Source organism: Lissotriton helveticus, chromosome 1_1 (assembly GCF_964261635.1).
Source record: "Lissotriton helveticus chromosome 1_1, aLisHel1.1, whole genome shotgun sequence".
Lineage (NCBI taxonomy): Eukaryota > Metazoa > Chordata > Amphibia > Caudata > Salamandridae > Lissotriton > Lissotriton helveticus.
The window spans coordinates 412655840-412679080 of record NC_136057.1 but is presented as its reverse complement, the minus strand read 5'-3'; the positions used below and the strand labels follow the sequence as shown (position 1 = coordinate 412679080).

At 44.0% G+C, this 23241-nt stretch overlaps 1 protein-coding gene across 1 annotated transcript in view; it reads left to right on the top strand.

Annotated features, from left to right (window-relative positions):
* Positions 1–23241, top strand: part of OVCH1 (ovochymase 1) — a 1371455-nt gene that overhangs the window by 945463 nt on the left and 402751 nt on the right. Inside the window, exon 22 of the mRNA XM_078673763.1 lies at positions 18970–19191. Within this exon, the coding sequence (XP_078529889.1) occupies positions 18970–19191 (222 nt within the window). The remainder of the gene's footprint in view (positions 1–18969; positions 19192–23241) is intronic.

The window sequence follows — 23241 nt, the reverse complement described above, 5'->3', positions numbered from 1 at the left end:
ATAATGGTTCCATACATGTAGGACATAGTGATTGTACTACTATTGTCAAGTATAGTGACAGTGGGAAATCTATTTTCAAAGCTTCACGCCATTCTTATTTTATTTGTGGTCAAACTGCATATATTCGTCTGCCCCTCGATTGGGAGGGAACCTGTTACATTGCCTTCCTACTGCCACCAGTTTTCCTAGCCCCATCTGATTATCATAGAAATACACATCTAGTACACATTAGACATAGAAGGGAGTCCCCCATTGTCGATTATACTGAAACTGCTCTAGAACAGTATACAGATGTCAATAGAGGTTTCTTTTTCTTTATAGGACCTATCCAGAATAGTAAGCTAATCCGTAGGTTAACCAGAACCCTTGAAGCTGTAGTCAATGAGACTGCCTCTGCTCTAGGTAACTTAACCGAAGAGCAATCTGCTATGAGATTTGTCGTTTTACAGAATCGTCTCGTCCTTGACGTCATATTGGCCGATAGGGGCGGGGCCTGTAGAGTCATTGGATCTAGTTGCTGCATTTTCATTCCAAATAACGCGCCGTCTGTTTATTCAGCTATAACCAGACTCCATAAAATTGCCCATCTGTTACACCAAGATCCAGGCACCTGGACATGGTCCGGTTGGTTCTGGAATATATTTTCCGCCTGGGGATGGAAAGTCTTGTCCTTTCTAGGTATTGCAGTAGCGATCATATTCAGCTGCTGCCTCTGTATACAATGTGGCCCTGCGATTTGCGGCATTTGTGCTACATCATGTATTCCTAGTCCCAAGCCCCGTTCTAAAACACGTTCCCAGAAAATTCGAGACGAGCAAATGATACTGTATGAAATGATAGATGGTATCATGAATATTGATGTTTCCTGATGGAAACGTAGTGACAAGGAGGGAATGTGGAAAAGTAAATTGTGCCATGTTCTGTGTCCCTACGCGTCATCCATCATATGTTATCTGTGCATGATTAATATGCATATGTATTCCCTATGTTCGATTAAAGACGCAATTACAGTTGTGTCCACCTCTAGTATGTCAGTTTCCAGTTCTCGTGAATACTACGAATATCAGGCCCATGTGAAGTTACGTTGCCACGTTTCTCAGTGTGCACGTTATTCCATTGTAAAGTCCCCGTTTCTAGGCCTCAGAAGGGCCTGGACACCAGATTCAGTTCAGCTCCTGTCTCCTGTCTCCTGTCTCCTGAAGCCTCGCTGAGGAGCGATACAGCCCCCACCTGTATCCTCGACCCTTCACTTACTTCCTGCCTCGCAGTGCCCGGCTCAGCCTAGCTCTGCCTCTGAGTCTGCCAAGAGTATGTTATGATTCCAGCTATCAGTTCAGTCCTCCTTCTCTGCATTCCTAAAGCTACTGAATCACATCAATAGTTTCCGTCATTGTCTAGCCCTTACGTCTCCATGTAAGAGAAATACTGCATTTAATGGTCATTTAATATTCTTCATCACGCACTACATGTAGAATAATGCATGCTCCAGTCTTAGAGTCCGTTAGCCTCTCCCCTCCTGACTTATAGTTTATATCAACATGTTCTCTAAACATCAGATACTAGATACTGTTTAGGTACATGTCGCCCTGACTCTCCAGACTTCAGTCTCTGCTCCTAGCACAGAGTTCGAAGCCCCCAGCTTCTCCTAGTAACACGTCATTGCCAGTTCGCGCGCACCATCAGGTTAGAGGTCCCGGCTCCTCAGGTAGCCCCCTCCATGGTTTCCGCCCCATTTATGACATATTCTGTTACGTTTGCATCACATGTCTATGTATACGCCCTGTTACACCTCTTTTCACCCTTATCTTTCGCGACTGCTACGCGTCACGCCTATTGCTCCTCCCACTGCTACGCCTATTGCGATGTAATGCTATGTGTTTGCTTTATGTATATATGCTCATGTACTGTTATTAAAAAGTTGTCCTTCCTAGCGCGCTCATCCCAGATCCAGCCCCAGCAGCTGCTGGGCCCTGCCATCCTATTCCTATGCAGGTTGTCCTGTTCCTGTCCTTTATGCTGTAATAAACCTGCAAAACTCCTACTACCTCGAATCTTGACTCTTATTTATTGAGCTATCTGTTATTCATTTATTCATCCAAAAATAGAGGTATTATTTATTTATTTACCACAAGTGTATGGCCAGGATTGTGGGGAGATCAGTGGAGCTTCAAGGCTACGTGGCCATCTTGGTGGGCAGCTTGGCCACGTCCTTTCGCTGCGCCTATCTTTGGGATTGATCTAAGGTGTTCTGTTCTTGCGTTTGTATGCCGGCTATGTGCCATCCCACCTGTGACCTATCATTCATTAACCTAGGGCCTAGGCCTCAGTTCTTGACTGACTAGGTATTTGCGAGTCAGGGTAGAATAAGTTAATAAAGACGCAATTTCGTTCTCATACATGAATGTATTGTTTTTCATATTAGCTTTGACTTTTTCCATATTAACATTCCTCTACAATGTTCTGGTCTTCCTGGCTTGTCTCAGGACAAACCATCCTTCATATCCCCAAAGAAGCCTGTTTTCAAATCATTGCCTCTTTATAGCACATTCAGGAAGACAAAGCAACAGCTTCAGACATCACTACACTGGCACGGTTTTTAAGCAACATTAATAATCTACTTTGACATCAAGATTTGAGATCCTCTTGTCAAATATCTTTATCATACCATACATTGAGTGTTGTCAGATTTAATCAAGTTATTGTTTATCACTAAACGGAACCTATGAAGGTACACTTAAACACTAACTTTGAGACAGGCCTGTAAGCATTCTGTGCATCTTTCGCCAGTGGCATGCGATGGCAGAAATGTTAATGCTGAAACAGACTAAAATATCCCTCTTGTGTGTGTTAAAATAAAAGAACAGCAGTCTAGTTTTGACCTGTGTTGGATCATCCTTCTTTTACCAGTTTGATGGCAACATAACGTAAGGTTTATACTATTTCAATAGAAGTATGTGTTTTAGCAGATGTGTATACCTCCAGACCTCAGTGAAGACCAAACATTAGGGAACTTTACAGCAGATGTGTTACCTTTATGCTTCATTGTCTTGTTTATTCCTTGTTAAATACATTTTGTAAGAAAAGGCAGTGCCGTTCAAGTGTTTCCATCTTGAGGAAATATGGAGAGGGTGGGCAAACACCACATGTACACCGCATACATTCACTATTTACTCTCCCTCTTATAATTTCATGTAACATGGCTCAGCAGTCCCATGACTTCACATGCTTAACTGGAATCTCTGCAATAGGCTTAGGTGGTAGGGAGAACTTCTTTCTGTTAAATTTGTTGCTGAAGAATGAACAGTATTGATAGTCTGCCAACACTGGCTTGAAAACAATGGGCTTGAAAGGAAAAGTGTGGAATGTGAGTGACGCCCTCCTCAGCGCCTGGACAGAGACCAGGAGAACAACACGGAGAGGAGGAGGAGCAGCAGCAGGGTGGAGAGGGGGAGCTGTTGCACGGTCTGCAGTGGGGGAACGGAGCGGGCTGGGGGCGCGAGGGCCTCCCATGGTGTCTGCAAGCTGGAGTCCCTGTAAGTGACAGAATTTTGGGTTGCTGCTCGTAGCCGCTTTTTGCTCCCAGTTGGTTGTTCTATTCCGAGGAGGTGTGGGGGACTACGGAGACCAGCAGCCCCACAACAACGCTCACCTGGGCTTGACTCTGATCCCGCCCACCGTGCTACTTCACGGCTCGCCGACCCCCGCTCGTAGCCGCTTTTTGCTGCCAGGTGGTTGTTCTATTATCCAGTATTATGGGTGTCTTTCATAGATTCACATGCCTGAATCATTCCCCGTCGTCGAGATGGGAGTCCCCGGTACATAGAAAAGTAATGTCCTATAGACATACATAGAGAAAAGTAGGCCTAAGGGCCTTGCCTTAGTAGCCTATCTATGTCCTTTTGTAAAAAGGACCAAATTCCAGAAGGTAGCCAATCAGCTACCACCTCCCTCTAGAACCTTCCTGTCAGGAGCCTCAGTCTCTCAGATTTTCTACCGCACGTTGTGCTAGGGAGTCTCCACCTGAGTTCTCCTCAGGTTTCCTAGTTTTATCTCTTTTCCTCACAGAAATTGGATAATTTCTTCAAAACTCAACTATGACTGATCAACAGAAGAAAGGACTCTTCAGGGCTTGCTCATCCTGTGGTAAGAAAAGACTCCACATAGATGACAAGCATGAAACTTGCCTTTACTGTCTTTATCCTGACCATTCACCCAAGGACTGACGAATTTGTAGAACATTCTCTACAAAGACAAAAGACAAAGAAGGAAGACTGCTCCTCTGGTTGAACAGACTTAAAACCAGAGACGACCTGGAATCTTCAGAGGACGGTGAGATGGCTTCAGTTTCCTCAAAATTATCCTTGAAGAGGCCATGGGTTGCTTGCCCTAGCCCTACAGACGTTCCTCCTAAGAAGACTGCCAATAAGTCTTCAGAGGCAAGATCTACCACGTCTGACAAGGAGGCTCCTTCTTTCAGGAAGCCTGTGCAGTCATCGACCACGATTTCATCGACGCTTCCCTCAGTGCTGAGGAAAACCATCTCCACAGTCTGTCTCTACATCGACGACGATATCGATGACGACGGCGTCGTCCGCATATTCATCTACGACGACGACCACTCCATCGTCGACGGCAGGTAAGCCGGTGTCGTCGATTGTCCTCATAAAAAAGCACTCGACGTTGCTGAATTTCCGTCGACGACGACAAAGCCAAAACCGTCGACGCCTGCACCGACGACGGTAAAAACATCGTCGTCGACTAAGACACTTCCGTCGAGCGCCCCATCGACGACAAAGACACCGGCGACGAGCACATCGTCGACGACGAAGACACCATCGACGAGCACACCGTCGACGACGAAGACCCCGTCGACGAGCACACCGACGACGACTAAGACACCGCCGATGAGCACACCGCCGACGACGAAGACACCGTCGACGAGCACACCGTCGACGACTGGACCGTCGACTAAGGTACAGTCGACGAGCTCACCGTCGACAATCTGAAATCAGTCGACGACGACACCGTCGACGAAGCCATCAACGACGACACCGTCGACGCCATGGAAACAATTTGATTTGGTTCCACACAAAAAGAGTACAAAAAATCCCATTACACCGGATTTAACATCTCCAAGTAGGGTTCCAAAAATTACCCCCATCCTGTCTCCTACAAGACGACGAATCGGACGATGACCAGTACGGTCAGGCCACCAGTCCCTCGGATCTCATCGTAAAGTGCCAAAGCACAGATGAAGATGGCGATGATGTAGTATTTACAGAGGAATCTGTACACTCACAGGTACAGACGCAGGTCACACCTATGGTGTGCCTTACAGTATCTATAGTCTCGGACCTCCAGTACTTGATCCAGGACTACAAGAAGCGATTTCCTGAATCGCCAACGGCCCCGTCAACGGAGAAAACTCCAGTGTCATCTGGGCCAACCGCATCTCCAAGACCGAGACCGTCACCTTTGGTGATCCGTCGTGAGAGAGAAACAGTACAACATACCCCATCTTCTGATGACGAGGGCAAGGAACCAGAAGAAGGGGAGGTACGGGACGACCAGTCCGATCACAGAGATGAAGACTACATCGCTCCATCTCCAGCCACACCAGAACCCACTACGTCGGATTCCCCGCCGGCAGACATTGGCGGATTCCACAATTTAGTGGAGCGAGCAGCCACGAGATTCCACATGACTATGGAATCACATGAAACAGACTGTTTCCTATATGATTTTAAAGACCCAGTCAGAAAAACAACAAGATCAATTCCAATCATTGATCACATATGGGAACAAGGGAAACAATTGATGCAGACACCAGCCTCGGTCTCCGCAATGGTACCTAGACTAGACAAAAAATATAAGGCACCATCAACAGCGCCAGCCTGCCTTACTGGACATCTAAAACCAGATTCTGTAGTCACCCAGGCGGCTCAAAAGAACTCTAGAAACCCGTCCTCTCCATTGTCAGCACCACCAGACAAGGAAGGCAGGAAACTAGACGGTATTGGCAAACGCTTTTCAACCACGTCAGCCATGACCATCAAAGTAGCTAACGCCATTGCACTACTTGGACGCTACAATAGGCAATTGTGGGAGGACATTGCCCCATATCTGACAGAACTGCCTGATAACTTAAAGGAGGTAGTTCAATCACTCCTTAAGGTGGGAGAAACATAGTCAACAGAACTTATTGATTGTGCTGTAGATGTCGCAATGACCGGCTTCAGACAACTAGCAGGTGCCGCGGTCTTGCGAAGACAAGGGTGGCTCAAGGCGACATCCTTTCGTCAAGAAGTACAAACTAAAGTACTCGACATGCCCTATGACGGCCAACACCTCTTTGGGGAGAAAATAGATGAGGCCTTACAGACAATCAAAAAAGACACGGACACTGCACAAGCGCTTGGAACTTTGCAGTTTAAAAACCAGTCCTTTCGAGGGAACAGGGATAGAGGTCAGCCCTCTTATAGAGGATCATACCATAGCAAACCCTCATACTCATACAACCAAGGCCGATCGCAATACCAGCAGCGACAACAACCACAAGGACGTCAGACCTCGTACGGGAGGTTTAACTACAGGGGAAAAATTCAAAGGAAACCCACTGGAGGACGCCAATGACCGTTTCCGGCAGCCAGTCCATCCACCATCTCGTTCTTTAAAAATTGGAGGAAAACTAACACACTTCCTCCACAATTGGAGATCAATAACAACAGATCGGTGGGTGCTCCAATTGATCCAATACGGACATTCATTGGAATTCAATTAAATTCCCCCGATAACTCCTCCTCGCAAGCTCCAACACAGGCACTTACGATTACTCCTTCAAGAAGTCTCTTCAATGTTAAAGAAAGGAGCAATAGAGTGAGTTCCACCAGCTCACAAAGGGAAGGGATTTTATTCCCGCTTCTGTCTAATACAACAGAAACGGAAAAAATGGAGGCCCACCCTAGATCTCAGGGCGCTCAATACATTCTTGAAGAGCCAATCGTTTCGGATGGTGACTATCCAAGAGATCTTGGGCTCAATGGAGGAAGGAGACTTTACGACGTCTTTAGATCAACAAGACGCGTATTATCACATCCCTATTCACAAACGCCACAGAAAATTCCTCAGATTCGCAGTAGCGGGACAACACTACCAATTCTGTGTCCTCCCATTCGGCCTCAAATCGGCACCTCGAATTTTCACCAAGTGCCTCTCCCCTGTGGCAGCTTTCCTACGGCAGAATGGAGACCAAGTCTTCCCCTACCTGGACGACTGGCTGGTGAAAGCACCATCTATGACAGGCGCAGCAGAGTCTTCCAACGCCTGTCTCAAACTTTTCCAACAACTGGGCTTGATGCTCAATCACGAGAAGTCTACCTTACAGCCTTCCAAAGTCCTTACCTTTCTTGGAGCCACTTTGAACATGGAATGTTCAAAGGCATTCCCATCACAAGAGAAGAAACACAAGTTGATTGCTCTGGCCACTGCAGTGGCTTCAAAGAAAACCCTACTGTTCCGTACTTTCAAGTCCCTGCTTGGGATGATGTCCTCGTGCATCCTGCTTATTCCACACTGTCGGCTCAGGATGCGCCCTCTGCAAGAAGCTTTGACCAGGCAGTGGACTCAGAGCACAGGCTTTTTCGAGGATCACATCGTGATTACTCAACAAATCATCAAGGCCTTACTCTGGTGGAGGACGCCCAAAAAACTCTCAAGGATTACCATTCCTGCTACCTGCAACCCCACACGTAATAACTACGGATGCCTCTCTAGAAGGATGGGGAGCGGTCCTTCAAGAATTACAGATCAGTGGCAAGTGGACGGACCAGGAGCGGCAGCTCCATATCAACCTCCTAGAGCTGAGGGCAGTTTTCCTATCTCTGCAGGCCTTCCTCCCGTGCATCACAAACTCACCAGTGCTTGTCAGAACAGACAACACCATGACTATGCACTACTTGAACAAGCAGGGAGGGACGCGTTCGCTAACACTATCTCGCAAATCGCAGAACATTTGGAATTGGCTAGTGCTACACAATATCACGCTGACAGCAGAGTATGTCCCAGGCAAGGACAACGTCATAGCAGATGCTCTAAGCAGACAAAGATCCCTGTCCCACAAATGGGAACTCGATCAGAAAGTGCTGAATCGCATCTTCTCAGAATGGGGGAGTCCGCAGATCGACCTCTTTGCCACCAGGGAGAACGCCAAATGCCACAACTTTGCAAGTTGGCATCCCCAGTTGCGGTCCCTCGGAAATGCATTTTCCATCGCCTGCGCAACGTGTTTGCGTACGCATTTCCGCCATTTCCCCTCATACCAAGAGTCATTCGGAAAATGAAAACGGAGCGATGCACTCTGATTCTGATTGCCCCGTTCTGGCCGAGACAACATTGGTTCACGGACCTCCATCGCCTCTCAGTCCAACCACCAATCAATCTGGGCCAACATCCATCACTACTCACGATGTCCAAAGGTCAGATACTGCACCCGAATCTGAAATCTCTCAGATTATCGGCATGGCTCCTGAGCACCGAGAATTCTGCCAACTAGAAATTCTGCAGGAATGCAAGGATGTCTCGCGAAAGCAAGAGCAGACAGCACAAACAAATCCTATTCCTTGAAATGGAAACGCTTCTGCATTTGGTGTAAGGACAAAGGTCCCCACCCTTTCCGGGTTACTCCAGAACAGCTATTGCCATATCTCTCACACCTGGCACAATCGGGACTTGCACATGCCTCTATCAGAGTTCATCTGGCAGCAATTTCCCGGTTTACGAGGACGTCAAAAGGACCCTCTATCTGGTCCAACAGGTTTATAAAGCAATTCCTTAAGGGGCTCTACAGATCCTTCCCTCGACCAAGAAGAGTTCCACCAACATGGCATCTCAATGTGGTACTCAATCAATTGATGAAACACCCTTTCGAGCCAATCCATAGGGCGGATCTCAAATATATCTCCTGGAAGACAGCCCTTCTATTGGCTCTGACCTCAGCTAGAATGGTCAGCGAACTACAGGCTCCTTCCATACAAGATCCTTTCATGCAGTTCAAAGAGGATAGAGTGATTCTAAGAACGAATCCTCGATTTATTCCTAAGGTCCCGTCGGACTTCCATGTAAATGAGCCATTAGTCCTCCGTTCATTCTTCCCAAATCCAAGTACCGCAGCTGAAAGATCCCTACATTCCTTGGACCTGAAGAGGTGTCTTAAGTTTTATCTAGACATAGCAAAGCATTTCAGAAAAACGAATCAGCTTTTCATCGCTTTCAGCAGACCAAGGAAGGGCATGCCACATTCCAAACAGAGCATTTCACGATGGATATCCTCTGCAATTGCATTTTGCCATGAAAAGGCCGAAAGACCATTACAATCCACAGTACGAGCTCATTCTACGAGAGCTATGTCAACATCAGCTGCACTATTTGCTGGAGTGCCAATACTGGACATTTGCAGAGCAGCGACCTGGAAGTCGCCACATACCTTCACCAGGCACTACTGCCTGGATATGGAACTGATGCAGGATGCAGCCGTGGGCCAGGCTGTGCTTCGCCACCTATTCCAGTGAGGTGAGCCCTCCTCCTTCCCACCTTCCTTCACTGGTATGCACATTTATTTACTTATTTATTGTTACTTATTGATGGTTATTAGTCGTATGATATGTATTATCTCAGACTGCTTACACTGTTCCATCAGAAATGTGCATAATATATTGCTTGCTACTCTGATTCAGGCATGTGAATCTATGAAAGACACCCATAATACTGGATAAGAAATACGTTACCTGTAACTGCAGTTATCCAGTATTGGTGTCTTTCATAGATTCACATGCAACCCTCCCGCCTCCCCTGGAAGGTCTCACTTCTCTCTCTCTCTAACATATATGACGCCTAACTAGCTTGGTGCGTACGAAAATCTGAGAGACTGAGGCTCCTGACAGGGAGGTTCTAGAGGGAGGTAGTAGCTGATTGGCTACCTTCTGGAATTTGGTCCTTTTTACAAAAGAACATAGATAGGCTACTAAGGCAAGGCCCTTAGGCGTACTTTTCTCTATGTATGTCTATAGGACATTACTTTTCTATGTACCGGGGACTCCCATCTCGATGACTGGGAATGATTCAGGCATGTAAATCTATGAAAGGCATCAATACTGGATAACTGCAGTTACAGGTAAGTAACGCATTTCTTCTGAGGAGGTGTGGGACTAGGGAGACCAGCAGCCCCACAACGACGCTCACCTGGGCTTGACTCTGATCCTGCCCACCGCGCTACTTCACGGCTTGCGGCCCCCGCTCCGTGGGACGCGCCGGGCGAAGGGAGGGCCCGTTTGAGCCCGTTAGAGGCCGGAGAAGGCTAGGCTGGGCCCCCCTCTAAGGTCCTAGATACAGAGAGAAAGGTAACTTTTTCATTAGCTTTCAAAACTGCTGTATTACCTTTCGTACTAGCTCTAAAAAGAGTTTTCCCTAATAAACCCAGAAAGGACCGGGAAGTACAACAAATAAACAAAGAAATTCCTTTCTGTGTATTCAGATATTATCACATTAACGTATATTGCTAACATTTGTTAAGACTAACCACATCCCTCTTATGTAGCACAAAGGCAAATTTTTGGCAATAACAGCTTATAGTAGTATTTGTCTCAGTAGTTTTTATTAAAATTATTTTTCATAATAAATGCATTAACAAGTTAAAAACATATATACATATGTCTACCTAGTCAGATTGTATTCATAAATTTCACAATGAATCAGTACATTATTCAATTACAATATATTGATTTAATAAAAACAAAATTATACATATAACAATAAATTCCGTGTGTCGACGCGTTTCGGTGCTTTGTTATTATGGAACACCTTCCTCAGGACCGTTTCGTTTAAAAACATCAAATCTTCTTTCTAAAATCAAATACATACAATTAATATTTATTTAGGAAACTTTTTTATTATTATACTACAGAGACTGCTGGAGGGTGTGGTTCTAAACAGATCTTACTTTAATGTTTGCTTTATCTTTTTGGGTACCGAATGTATCCCAGGGGTTACAGTAAATTTTCAACCACCACGTCCTCTCTGTGTCTCTTCAGAGGATCTGTATATGAAACAACATGGTCTTTAGGGAATAAGTACCAAGTACACATCATGATGTCTCTTGTGCGTGACTAGTGGCTAAAAGGTACACTTACTTATTGCTAGCCAAAGGGGCGCCACGCTTCGTATCCAACAATGTCTCACGATCTTGTTGAGATAGCCCAAGGGGATTCTTTTCTTTAACTCCTCAAAGGGTCACACGATGCTCATCCCTCTTTATTATTTGAGGAGATGTTCTGCATCCGGGTAAAAAGATCTGGATATAGAGATCGCAATATCAGTAACAGATCACCCTTTATTCTTTACAGTTATTATAGTCTGAATTTTAGCTGTTGTTTATATGGCTACTAATTCATTGAGAGTATAGTATTTATATAGCTATACTCTGTCCCATATTTATAAAAGATTCAGAAAAGAAAAGATCATGTTAGCGGGCACATACACCCCAGCAAGGGCGAAAAGAAAGAGCGGAGCCACCCGGGCAGGTATACTACAGAAAGAAGCCCAAAAACTGTTGTCAAAGCATTCAAAATGAGCCCCCAGTGGATAACATCGCTCAAGGAGCCCAGTCAGGGGGTACTGTACCAACCAGTATTGACTCAGTGACTGTATCTGGCCCACCGCAGGTCGAGGAAGTAATTTGGAAGAGAATAGAAGCCCTCCTAACCTCTCAGTTGGAGCCCCTTATGGATAGACTGAATGCAATTGAGCAGAGACTGGGGGAAGCCGAGGGAGCGATAAGATGTACCTTGGGCAGCATTGACGATAAGATCGAGAGGGTTGTTCATTCAAAGAATGTTGGTATGGTGAGTGAAAGGGAGGGTGTAATTGACCTAAATTCTCCAGTAGCATTGGCATCAACTAGCACGGCACAACCTCCTGTAAGTAAAAGAACAGGGGGGAAACAGTAGGCAGTAGTAGGATAGACAATGGCAGACCACAGGGGGTGACAGGCAATGAAGAAATGGAAAGAAACATTGCAAGGAAAATCCATCCCCGTTTAGACTTTCCCCCAGAGTGTTCACCCTATGTGGTTATCCTGACGGGGTTCCCGAACTAAAAGTGGAGGCAGAGGAATCGTATGACCAACTGAAAAATAAAACAATACATTGGCTTAATCATAATAGACCTCTGCCCCAAGAGTTTCACTGGAAGATCCTACTTGTAAGGAGGGTGAGTTGGGTGGGCAACAGGCAAAAAAATATATTAGGGGACTGTATTGTGGTGAACCTTAGAGATCCTAAAGCAGTCAAGCATATCACTCATGGTCCCCAGACTGGTACCCGTTCCAATATACAGGCACTAGGTTTAAGTTATTACTATAATCCTGCAAATACCGGGTTTATTGGTGGGTGCTGGGAAGAGGTAAGGGGGAGGACTGTGCAGCCAGATAAAGGGCCTTTAGAGAGAGGGGCGAGTACCCAGCTAATGACGCCCAGGGAGTATATCTACATGCGAGTGATGTAGTCCAAATAAGAGAAGAGCATGCTCTCCCGCTGTGTAATAAATATGCGCCACTGGGTTGGGGCAGACACCTCAGCGAGGTAGATTGACTGCATGAGGACGAGACTGATAAAGAGGGAGAGTTACAGCTAAGGAATAAAGGAAGGGAACCCTCAAAAGAAGTAACCCGAATACTATTCAATTGCAATCATGTATTTTAAATTAAGCACGAACCATAGACACCCATACAGACAATGAGCTCTCTGGGACTCCCGCTGCCCCCCACAGAGATCAGTGGAGTACCCTAGAATTAGTGTCTTGGAATGTAGCGGGTTTATCAGCCAAATTCCAGAACACCGAATGGCTGGAATACATCAACAGTCAATATGATCTCTGTTCAAGAAACCTTGCGACTGGATCCTACTAATTTTAATTTGGCCGGGTTCAAGTCCTTTGGTGTCCCATCGGGTAGTTCGTCGGCAGGAAGAGCTAGGGGTGGTCTTCTAATTTGGGTAGATCTGAGTCTGGAAGGAGTCTGGACAGACCTGAAATGTAACTCAGACTGTATGATTGCGGTACACTTCAAGAGTAAGGACCTCAGCTTGACACTGGTTAATTTTTATAATGTGGGAGGATGTAGAGCAGGTGAGCTGGAGGAAAGACTCGGGTCACAGAGAGAGTTGAACAAGGGTGCACCGGCTCCAGTGATTTTAATAGCAGGGGATTTTAATTGCCACTTATGTCCAAAACTGACACCGTTTACGGAAGAGTGGACAGCATGCAATTTAGAAGAGGGGGCACACTTTGAACATACCTTGGAAGGAAGGGAATTAAGGAGGGTGATGAAAAGCCACAGTATGGAACACTCAATGGATCTGTTACCTATCAAACAGAATAAGCAGGTTAACCCTACTTTTAAGGGAAGAGGATGCAGTTCTTACATTGATTTTATACTTGTGTCACACCTGTTAAAACAAAGAATTGTGGGTTTTTCGATTGATTGTAGTGGCTTCAGTGATCATAACTCACTAACATTGTCAGTGGCAGTCTCAAAGGTTAGAAAGGCCACAAGGAGGAAAGCAGAGGACATTAGGGAGTTATAGACCAAGGTCGGCACCTTAAATGGGCCAAACTTAATGGTGAGAGCGTGCACAAATCAGTTTTGGAATAGGGGAAACAGCACATAGAGATGTGTTTAGATTTATCAGTGAATGGCCCTCCGCTTGTGGAGGCATTCGAAGAGGTAGGAAGGCTAGTAGATGGCCTAATGCGTACCACAGGACAGAGCAAGATAAAGACTGACCCCAAGTGGTTTGATAGAGGGTGCTCCCTAGCTCAAAAAAATCTAAGAACTGCCCTGAAACAGAAGCCACTAGACTGCCAAAAGGTTATGCACTGTAGACTAACCTATAAGCAGGCAGTAAGGCGTCGCAAAAATGCGCTCCAGACCCAAACGTGGGAAGATCTCAGGGGAGCGGCTGAAAAGAGAGCTTTCATCTTTTTGGAAGATAGTCAATAGCCCTTGTTTTCAAGACGGAAATAGCCCACAGATATCGTCTAATGTACTCTCAGAGCAGTGGGTGGAATATTTTAGAGGTCTGTATAATAGAGGGACCACTGCTATCCAGGAGCACAAGGCAAATGGGGGGGGTGAGATAGTGGTGCTAGAATTTACACTAAAGGAGATTGTGGAGGGCATTAAGGGCTTGACCCGAAATAAGGCGAACCGGATGGGATTCCGCCGGACCTCTTCTTAAGTGAAGTGGAGCTGTGGGGCCCAATCCTAATGAGTGATAAATGCGGCCATAGTCTCAGGGTTACCACGCTCATGGTCAACGGCCATAATAGTGCCAATTTTTAAAAAGGGGAGCAGGGATAACCCTCAGTGTTATCGCCCTATCTCCCTGATAGACGTAACAGCTAAGGTCTTGGGAAGAGCAGTCTTGAATCGCCTGATGAGTTGGGAAGAGGAACATCATATTCTCACTGAAGTACAGTATGGGTTTCGGGCTTGCAGATCCACGACCGATCAATGCCTGAATTTATACTTGTTGGTGACAAAATATACAGTGGCCAACAAGTAAAATGTTTATTTAGCATTCATGGACCTGGCTGCTGCCTTTGATAGTGTGAATAGGGAGAAGTTGTGGATCATAATGTCCAATTTAGGGTTAGATACTGACTGGATTAACATCCCGAGAGCCCTACATAGTAATACATCTGCTAAAGTGAGGTACAACTTAGAAGGAGAAAACACAGAGCCCTTCAATTGTTCCAGTGGGGTCAGATAGGCGTGTATCCTGGCCCCATTTCGGTTTTCATTGTACATTAATGGTCTAGAACAATCCCATATGAAATTAAATGTGGACTCACCCAGAATTAGAAGTAGAGCGATCCCTTTCCTGCTTTATGCAGACGATGCGGTCCTGCTGGCACGCACACCACTCGGACTGCAGCGTCTGATAGACGGGTTCGTGGATTTTATGAGCGGTTTAGATTTAACTGCCAATCTGTCTAAATCATACGTGATGGAGGTGGACCCAAAAAGTGGGGGGAAAATGTTCAACTATAAAATAGGTTCTTTTAGTCTAGCAAAGGTTCAGTCCTTTTCTTACCTGGGAATTTTATTTGACAAGGGTCTACATTTTAAACCACTGCTTGAGGAAAGATGTAACAAGCTAGTATCAAGCTCGGGGGCAATAATGAATTTTGGCCGCAGACTTGGGCGATGGTCACCTGAGCAGATGATGGTTCTATATAATTCTATTTGTTACTCAAAAGTGGCTTATGGGGCAGAACTTTGGGGGATGGTGGATGTCTCCAAATTGAGGAGAGCAAATACCTGAGAAGTCTCCTCAAAATCCCCCAGTGTGTTTCTTCCCACATTATACATGAAGAATTGGGCTGTGATTTTTTGCCCGATAGGGTGGGGAGTGGGCCACTGACTGCATGGTTAAAAATCTGGGTCAACCCAGAAGCCAGTCTGACAAAACAGATAATCATGGACTGCCTGGGGAGGGAGAAGGGAATGACTGTTCCTTGGCTCAAGTATGTTAAGGGAGGCTTGGAAAGCATCGGGTGCGAGGATCTTTTTCTGACGCCGTCCGGTATAATAAAAGGGGATCAGGCCAGAGTAAAGAAGATGTTTATCAACAATAAAGCCATAACACGAGAAGCTAAGGATAGCACCAAACAATCAGTTAAGGCACATACTCTAATAAGGTCCTGTGCAGGAATGGAGCCTTATCTTGCACTAATACATAATGCCCAGGATAGAATTTTATGAACATGTTTTAGGCTCAACTTTTTACATCACCTGCTAGCTGAGCCGGCAGGCTTTACAAATTCAGTTGAGTCAAAGGGTCCTTACGGCTGCGATCAACTATCTCCGCAGGATACCCTTCATTTTGTATTGTTATGCCCTTTTTATTTAATGCCCAGGCGTTGCTTTTTAATAAACCTGCTAAAAAAGACTAATTTTAGACACGCGACAGAAGCTCTCTTATATTTACAAATGGCCCGAGATCACCTCACTTTATTTGCGGTGACACATTTTTTAAGACTAGCAGTTAAACTGAGGGATACTAGAGGCATTACTTGAGCAAATACTGGGGGGAGTATTTAACTTCATAAACTGATTATGTAACCAATAATATTGTATCACTTCCGATGTGTTTCTAATTTTTCCTGTTTTTAAATTGTACAGTTCAAATTTGTATTGTACTTTTTATGGTGTTTAATGAAAATGCTGAATAAAGAATTAAATGGATTGGTCCCCTCCACTTGTTTTCTATAGCAATGCATATAATTCAAACCATTCAATATAAAACTGACATTTCATATTGAAAAGGATTTGAAGACTGTATTCAGGTAGTTAGTAAGTAAGAGTAAAGGAATTGGTTCCTCTTGGTTTTTTTTGTGCCCATCACATCTATCCAGAGAATCACAGTACTTATCCAAAATACCAATTATGGACACACCCACAGGGCTCTAGAAGCAAATGCAGTGGTTTATCTCCTTGTACTAGAATGGTCTGTAACGATTTATTACTGATATCTGTAAATATTCTACTGTATTGTCAAGGCTTTATTCGTCTTTTATCCTCCTGAATTCCTTCTCAAACTCGCCATCCCAAGTAGACTCAGCATTTTTGTTTAGTAGCATTATCAGTTTGGCTGTTTTGGATGCAGAGCTCTCTTCAAACGTGTTGCTTTCCACGTTAGCCCACTTCTTTGTGAAATGTCAAGCACTACTGATTCCTAATGTGTTCTTTGCTTTTCTCTAATGTGCTCATTGTTGAGAAAACACTTTACCACTCTTGTCTCCTAAATATATGTCCAGTATTCTCTGAAATAGTGATGCTGCTAACACTAATCGCAATGGCATTCTGATAAACTTGTAAAAGCCAAATGGTGTCACATACATTGTCAGATCATGTGACTTTTTTTCATGCAGCAGGACTTTCTGATATGAGGCTTAGGTTATGGGTAAGTGAAGACCTTATTGTGGGAATGGGGTATTTATTCACCACACCATTCTTGGTGAGCTCCCCTCAAATCAATACATAGTCTAAATTCCCCTGGACCTCAACCACATTAGCCTGCCACTCTGTGGTTTACACTAGTGTTAGGATGTCCAAGTTTAGTAGTCTCAGCAACTTACTAACTTAATTGTAGTTTGCTTCTCATTGCTTGTAATATATCCGAAGGAAAATGTACAACTGTATCCACTTGAGCCTCAACCACACACAGACACCAGTGTGGGGCGAGTATGATCTGCTGTAATCAACATACGTAACCTAGATAGATATGTCTTAATAGCCCTGGTACTCTCCAGTACAGTCAGCCTCTTGTTAAGTAAACATTTTCCTTCCCCAGCATCCAACTGTAGTCAAGCAATCCCTTGGATCCTGGTCGCTCGCCCAGTTCAAATGCAGCAAAATGCTAAAATGACTAGTACCATAGCAACACATTCTTGCTGCTAAAACGAGTTTGGCTCATAGATTCCTGATGACTGGCACACTCCTTCGACCGTGTCAATGACCTGCACAGTGATCGCTGCTTTTGTTTCCAGGAGTTTCCATAATGCTCACTCCTTGTGTGGATTGTGATGAGCGACACAGTGGGGCATCCTGTGGTTGGGGGTGACCGTGCGACTGACTGTGTTCAGGTGGTGAGCTCTGCCTTCTGACTAGTTCTCCAGGAAGTCAGAGTCCCGGACTCATGTCAGCCAAACAGGAGTACAGGGCTTGTTCCCAAATTTCTGTATACCACATTCTCTGACACATCGCAGCATCCAGCAGTGTATGACTTCTTTCCTTGCCAGATTATGCGATCACTTCCATTTGGCTGACCCACACCCCACAAGATAGAGTCGCAAAGAGTATAGTCAATAAGGTCCTTGTTTCCAATGAAGGGGGGATGCTCCGACACCAGAGACTTTTTCCAGCTTTATTGCTTCGCCAAATACAAGACAACAGCCGAGGGGAGCACTGTAGGCATTGGCTGCCTCTCTACTGTTCATTCCAGTCTAAACATTCCAATCCTCTTTCTGAAATTCCTACCCAATTGTGGCATTTATTGACACAGCACCTCCTTATAAACGTATTTTTAAATAGAAGGACGTTTATAGAGGAACTCCCCTAACAGGACCAGGCTCCTCAAACAATAATTCTTGCCTGGATAGTTGTACTCCTAAGAAGAAATCAGGAAAAAAATTCCACAATTTGCAAAAGTTGATGATTTTCTGTATCTCCATGTTGTGGGTTATATCATGCCACCACCTATAGCTCTGTGCACATGTCCTTTTATGACATGTTCTACAGAACACACTTATGACTCCTATACAGACGCATAGGGCGGCATGTATTGATGGCAATGACAGGGATATTTTGGACACATACAACTATACCCATTTTGAAAAAGGTTTTACTGAACTCTGTTTTGCACTCTGGATCTGTAGACTTAAATATGTGCATACATGCCGATTTTGACCGTATTCGATGAAAGCATGGTGATACATTCTTGATCTTCAATGTCAATACATACCCTTCCAAGAGCACACCGTCCTGTGGAATGTTCTATGGTTGATATGCAGTGTGTCCTGAAGGTGGCCCAGGGAATACTGATGCTTTGTTTCTTTATATTAGAAAACATTCATTGTCTGACTAGGGTAATGATTTTGAGTTGGAAATGGACAGATTACTATGGTAAATTTATGCCATTAAAGTTAGAGCACGAAAAGGTAAATGTCAGAGGCATATGCGAGTGCTGGAATAAAGGTACAATGCGGTTTCTAATTAAAGGAAAGGTTCGAGTTCAGGGAGAAAGATGTTTTCTTTTTTCACAACTGATCTTTTTTTCCAGGTGTTTTATGCGCTCCGCTTTTAATTTGCCTTCTGCCTCAGGATTTGTAAATAAACTCTTCTTCTGCTTACAGAATCTGTGATGCAAATGGTTACTTCTTCTATTGGCACCTTGACGTCTCCAGGCTACCCACTGGGCTACTCGGGGGGCTTGAATTGTATCTGGAATATCCCGATCTCCTCCGGCAGTGTCCTAAAGCTGGAAGTGGTACACCTGTCTGTTGAAACGTCTGAAGATTGTAAAAGCGTGTCGATCTCTATATTTGAGATACGAGACAATGGAATTAAAGAATTGGGTAAATATAAGTTATATATTTCTGAAAGCACTTAAGCAGCAATCCATTTAAAAACCTGGTATGTAAATAGCTATGGTAACTTTAATGAGAGATTAAAGCCCCTCTTACAGTGGCTGCTTTTGTAGATCAGTTCTTATACAATTTGGTGAATTTTCTAATTTTCTCAACACATTCAAAGAGAAATCAATGTATTAATCATGATGTAACTCAACATCAGTTAATGCATTAGTCCTTATTTTTTTCGTCCATGCACACTCTTTGATTTAGTAGTCATTGTCACATGCAGATTAGTATCCGAATAAACAATGAGATAGATTTAATATTAGTAAGGAAACTAACACTATAATGAAAACAGTTAAGAAGCAAGTACATATGCATTCACGCCATTCTGAGGACTGATTTGCATTTTCCATCTCTGTTAACACTCATTTAAAAAAAAAAAAAACATATATAATACTTTGTAACGTTGAGGCTTTTTCAAATAAATATTTCAATGCTTTGTTCCCGTTGCCCTTTGTCCCTTTTTTTTCGTTTGGCCTTCATCTTTACAAGCACTGTTCTTCTTGGCGGTTTTTGTGAGATGCAATCTTTGAAGCAAAATGCCTGGTATTCTTTCTCCCAGTCGTTTGTAGCAGCAAGATATATCCACTCTGGAGCTGTGTATTTCTGAAGTGTTCTTGCTCTTTTTGATCTGCGCACTTCAGTTTCTTCTCCGTCTTTGTTCTCAGACTAACTGGAGACTTCAATCACCGTTTCTGGTATTTATCCTGTAGTTAAACATGTCTGTCTTTCAGATTTTCTGGGCCATCGGTCGCCTCTTGCCCTCGTTTTTCAGTTTCACAGTTCACATTATTTAAGTCAATATCTCGCTTAGTTAAATCTCTTTCTCCATGACCCTCGTTGCCTTCTAGGATTAACTCTCCTTGCCTTCTAGGATTAACTTTCCTTCATTCTCAACCAGTGTTTCAAGACCCAGTAGCTAGCTCCCCCTCTACTTTGTGCTGAGTCAATATGGGATGTTTTTCTGTAACAACCGGTACATCCACAACAGACTCGCACTTTCAAGAGGACAAAGGACTTGAGTGTGTGCAGCATACACCCAATATGGCATACCACCACATTTTACAGCAGTTGTGGTAACATGTATCACTTGAGACCCACGCCAAAGATTCCAAGCAACTCTTCCGCACGTGCTTCTTGACTACTGAAGAAAAAGCGTGCACTACTCATATGCCGGTTCTGACTGCACATTTGGATCAGTTTATGAATCACAAATAACTGTACTGTTGTATGTTTTCTCTCTTACTGTTTCTCTTCTTTCTTTCCCCTTTTTCTAAAAAATATTTTTTTATTCGCTTTCTCGCCATTGGGTTTTTATTTTGATTTTACTGCTCTGTTAAAAAAACATAGGCCAATTTAGCTATTGAACCGTATGGGTCCTTTTGATCGTTGTGTGATAATTTGATTGTGTTGGGCCCTATATCCATGAAATAGTTTTAATTGTCTTTTTTTTAAACTGTGGTGGAATAATACTATTCACTATTTTTAATAAATATATTATATATATTTTTCTACTACTTGACTATTTGTGGCACTGCAACTACTACACATGGATTTTTGAGGATGTATATAAAGTATGAATGAATGTGGTATTGATTGAAGGAGGTGCAACTGAACCAAAATACCAAAGGAAATATTTATTTTTCTAGTTTACTTTGAGCCATGTCCCTTTGGCACGTGGGACCTCCCTCAAAATATTGCATGAGACACGGAACGAACCACATCAGCCAATTTTTACAATAGTCTAGTACGAAGTCATCTGAAATATTTACAAGCTGATTTGCCTGAACTGTAGGCTGCCTCATAACCCTCCCCATAATTATCTTGTGGGGGGATTGTCCAGTTCATGTCTGGGATACTTCTCAAACTCATCAACACTAAAGGTAATGCATCTGGCCATTTCAGGGACCTGAACGCACACACTTTTGCAAGTCGGGATTTCAGTGTCCTGTTGATTTGTTTAACTATGCCTGATGCTTCCTGACGATGGGCACATTATAATTTTTGTTCAATTTGCAAGGCAGCACAAAACATTCATATCACTTCATTATTAAAATGTGTTCCTTTATCTGATTCCAAAGAGACTGGAAAACCGAATCTTGGGATGAGCTCTCGAAGAAGCAGTTTAGCCACAGTTAGACTGTCATTGTGTTTCGTTGGGTAAGCCTCCACCCAAGGGGAAAACAAACAATCACAAGGACATATTTCAAACCATTACATGGGGGCATGTCAATAAAATCCAATTACATGAACTTAAAAAGCCCTCCTTATTTGCCAATGTGACTGGTACTAACCACCGTCTTCCTTCCTGCATTTTGTTGTTAACATATCACACACCTCTGACACAAAGTTTCTGCAGTGGCTCTGAACCTAGGGTTGTACCAAGACTGAAGAAAGAGGTTCATCATTGCATACCCTCCCACATGTGCAGGACCATGGACATTTCTTGCCATTGGGGATAGTAAACTGTCAGGCAAAACTGGTTTCCCGTCTGTGTACACCCACACCTCATCTTCCTGTCTTTGACCGTTCCCCGCTCTAATCCACTTTTCTCTGTCTGTGGTACAGCATCTTGCAATTCTCCGATCTCTTCCCATGTTTCAACAGTTGAAAACATTAGTCTGCATTCCGTGTCATCATATTTTTTTCTTTCAATGGCTCCCCATTGAATTCATAAGAATTTAGTGTGCAATAATGCGCTGTCTCATCAGCATAGCTGTTGCTCTCGTCACATAATCGTGACCAGTCTGATGAGCGGAAAAGTTTACCACTACAATTTGGGTCAGCAGTTGTAATGCCATTAGATTTGTCATGCACGTTTTGTACAGACGAACCCGAAGAGGTCATGAACCCACGCTGAGACCACAACTGCCCAAAGTCGTGAACAACCCCAAATCCGTACTGACATATCGGTGAATATGGAAACTCATCTGTTCTGTAATGCTGAAAGCCCTGGTGAATGCAATCAATTCCGCCACTTGATCTGAATGCTCACCTTTCAACCGCAATGCTTCTTCTACACCCACCACTGTACAAATTGCATATGCAGCTCTCAAGGTTCCTCCAGAATCTCGCAAACAAGTCCCATCCACAAACAGAACATGGTCTGACTCGCGCAACTGTGAATCTTGAATATCAGGCAGCGGTTTTGTACACAATTCTGTCACATCCAAACAGTCATGATCAGCTTCATCCATCACCACTTAATGACCTGGCAATAGCATCCAGGTAGCTGGATTCAAACGTGCATCTCGTCACAATAACATTTTCTGCCCCCAAATCACTTGCTCATACTTTGGTAACCTGCTACTCGTAAGATGCTGTGTTCTTGTCAGAGTTAGCAAGATCGCAACATAATGTGGCACATACACTTTCAAAGGATGACCCATCATGATGTTCTCGCATTGTTCCAAACTCACACATGCTGCAGCCACAGCTTTCAAACATCCTGGTAAAGCAGCAGCAATGGGGTCGAATGTCGCAGAAATATAGACAACAGGTCTGCGAGCAGTTCCACATGTTTGAATTAGAACTTATAGTACACAACCTTCGCACTCATTGCGAAACAGTGTGAAGCTTTGTTAAAGTTGGGCATTCCCAATGCTGATGCTCGACACAAATTGTCTCACATTTCAAGGAAAGAGCACATACATTCCCCATCCCAAGGAATTGGATCGGATTCATCTTTGTGCGTCCGTCTTTGAAATGGCTTGGCTATCATTGAAAAATTAGGGATCCACTGTCTACAATAACCAACCATTCCTTGGAACATGCAAACTTCTTTTTGTGTGCTCGGCAGATTCATCTCAAGATGGCAGTGATCTGATCCTGTGACACTTTTCCGATTCCTTTGTGGTAAATAAATAAATAATACCCTATTTTTGACTAGACTTATAGCATAACAGATAGCTCAATAAATAAGAGTCAAGATTCGAGGTAGTAGGAGTTTCTGCAGGTTTATTACAGCATAAGGACAGGATCAGGACAACC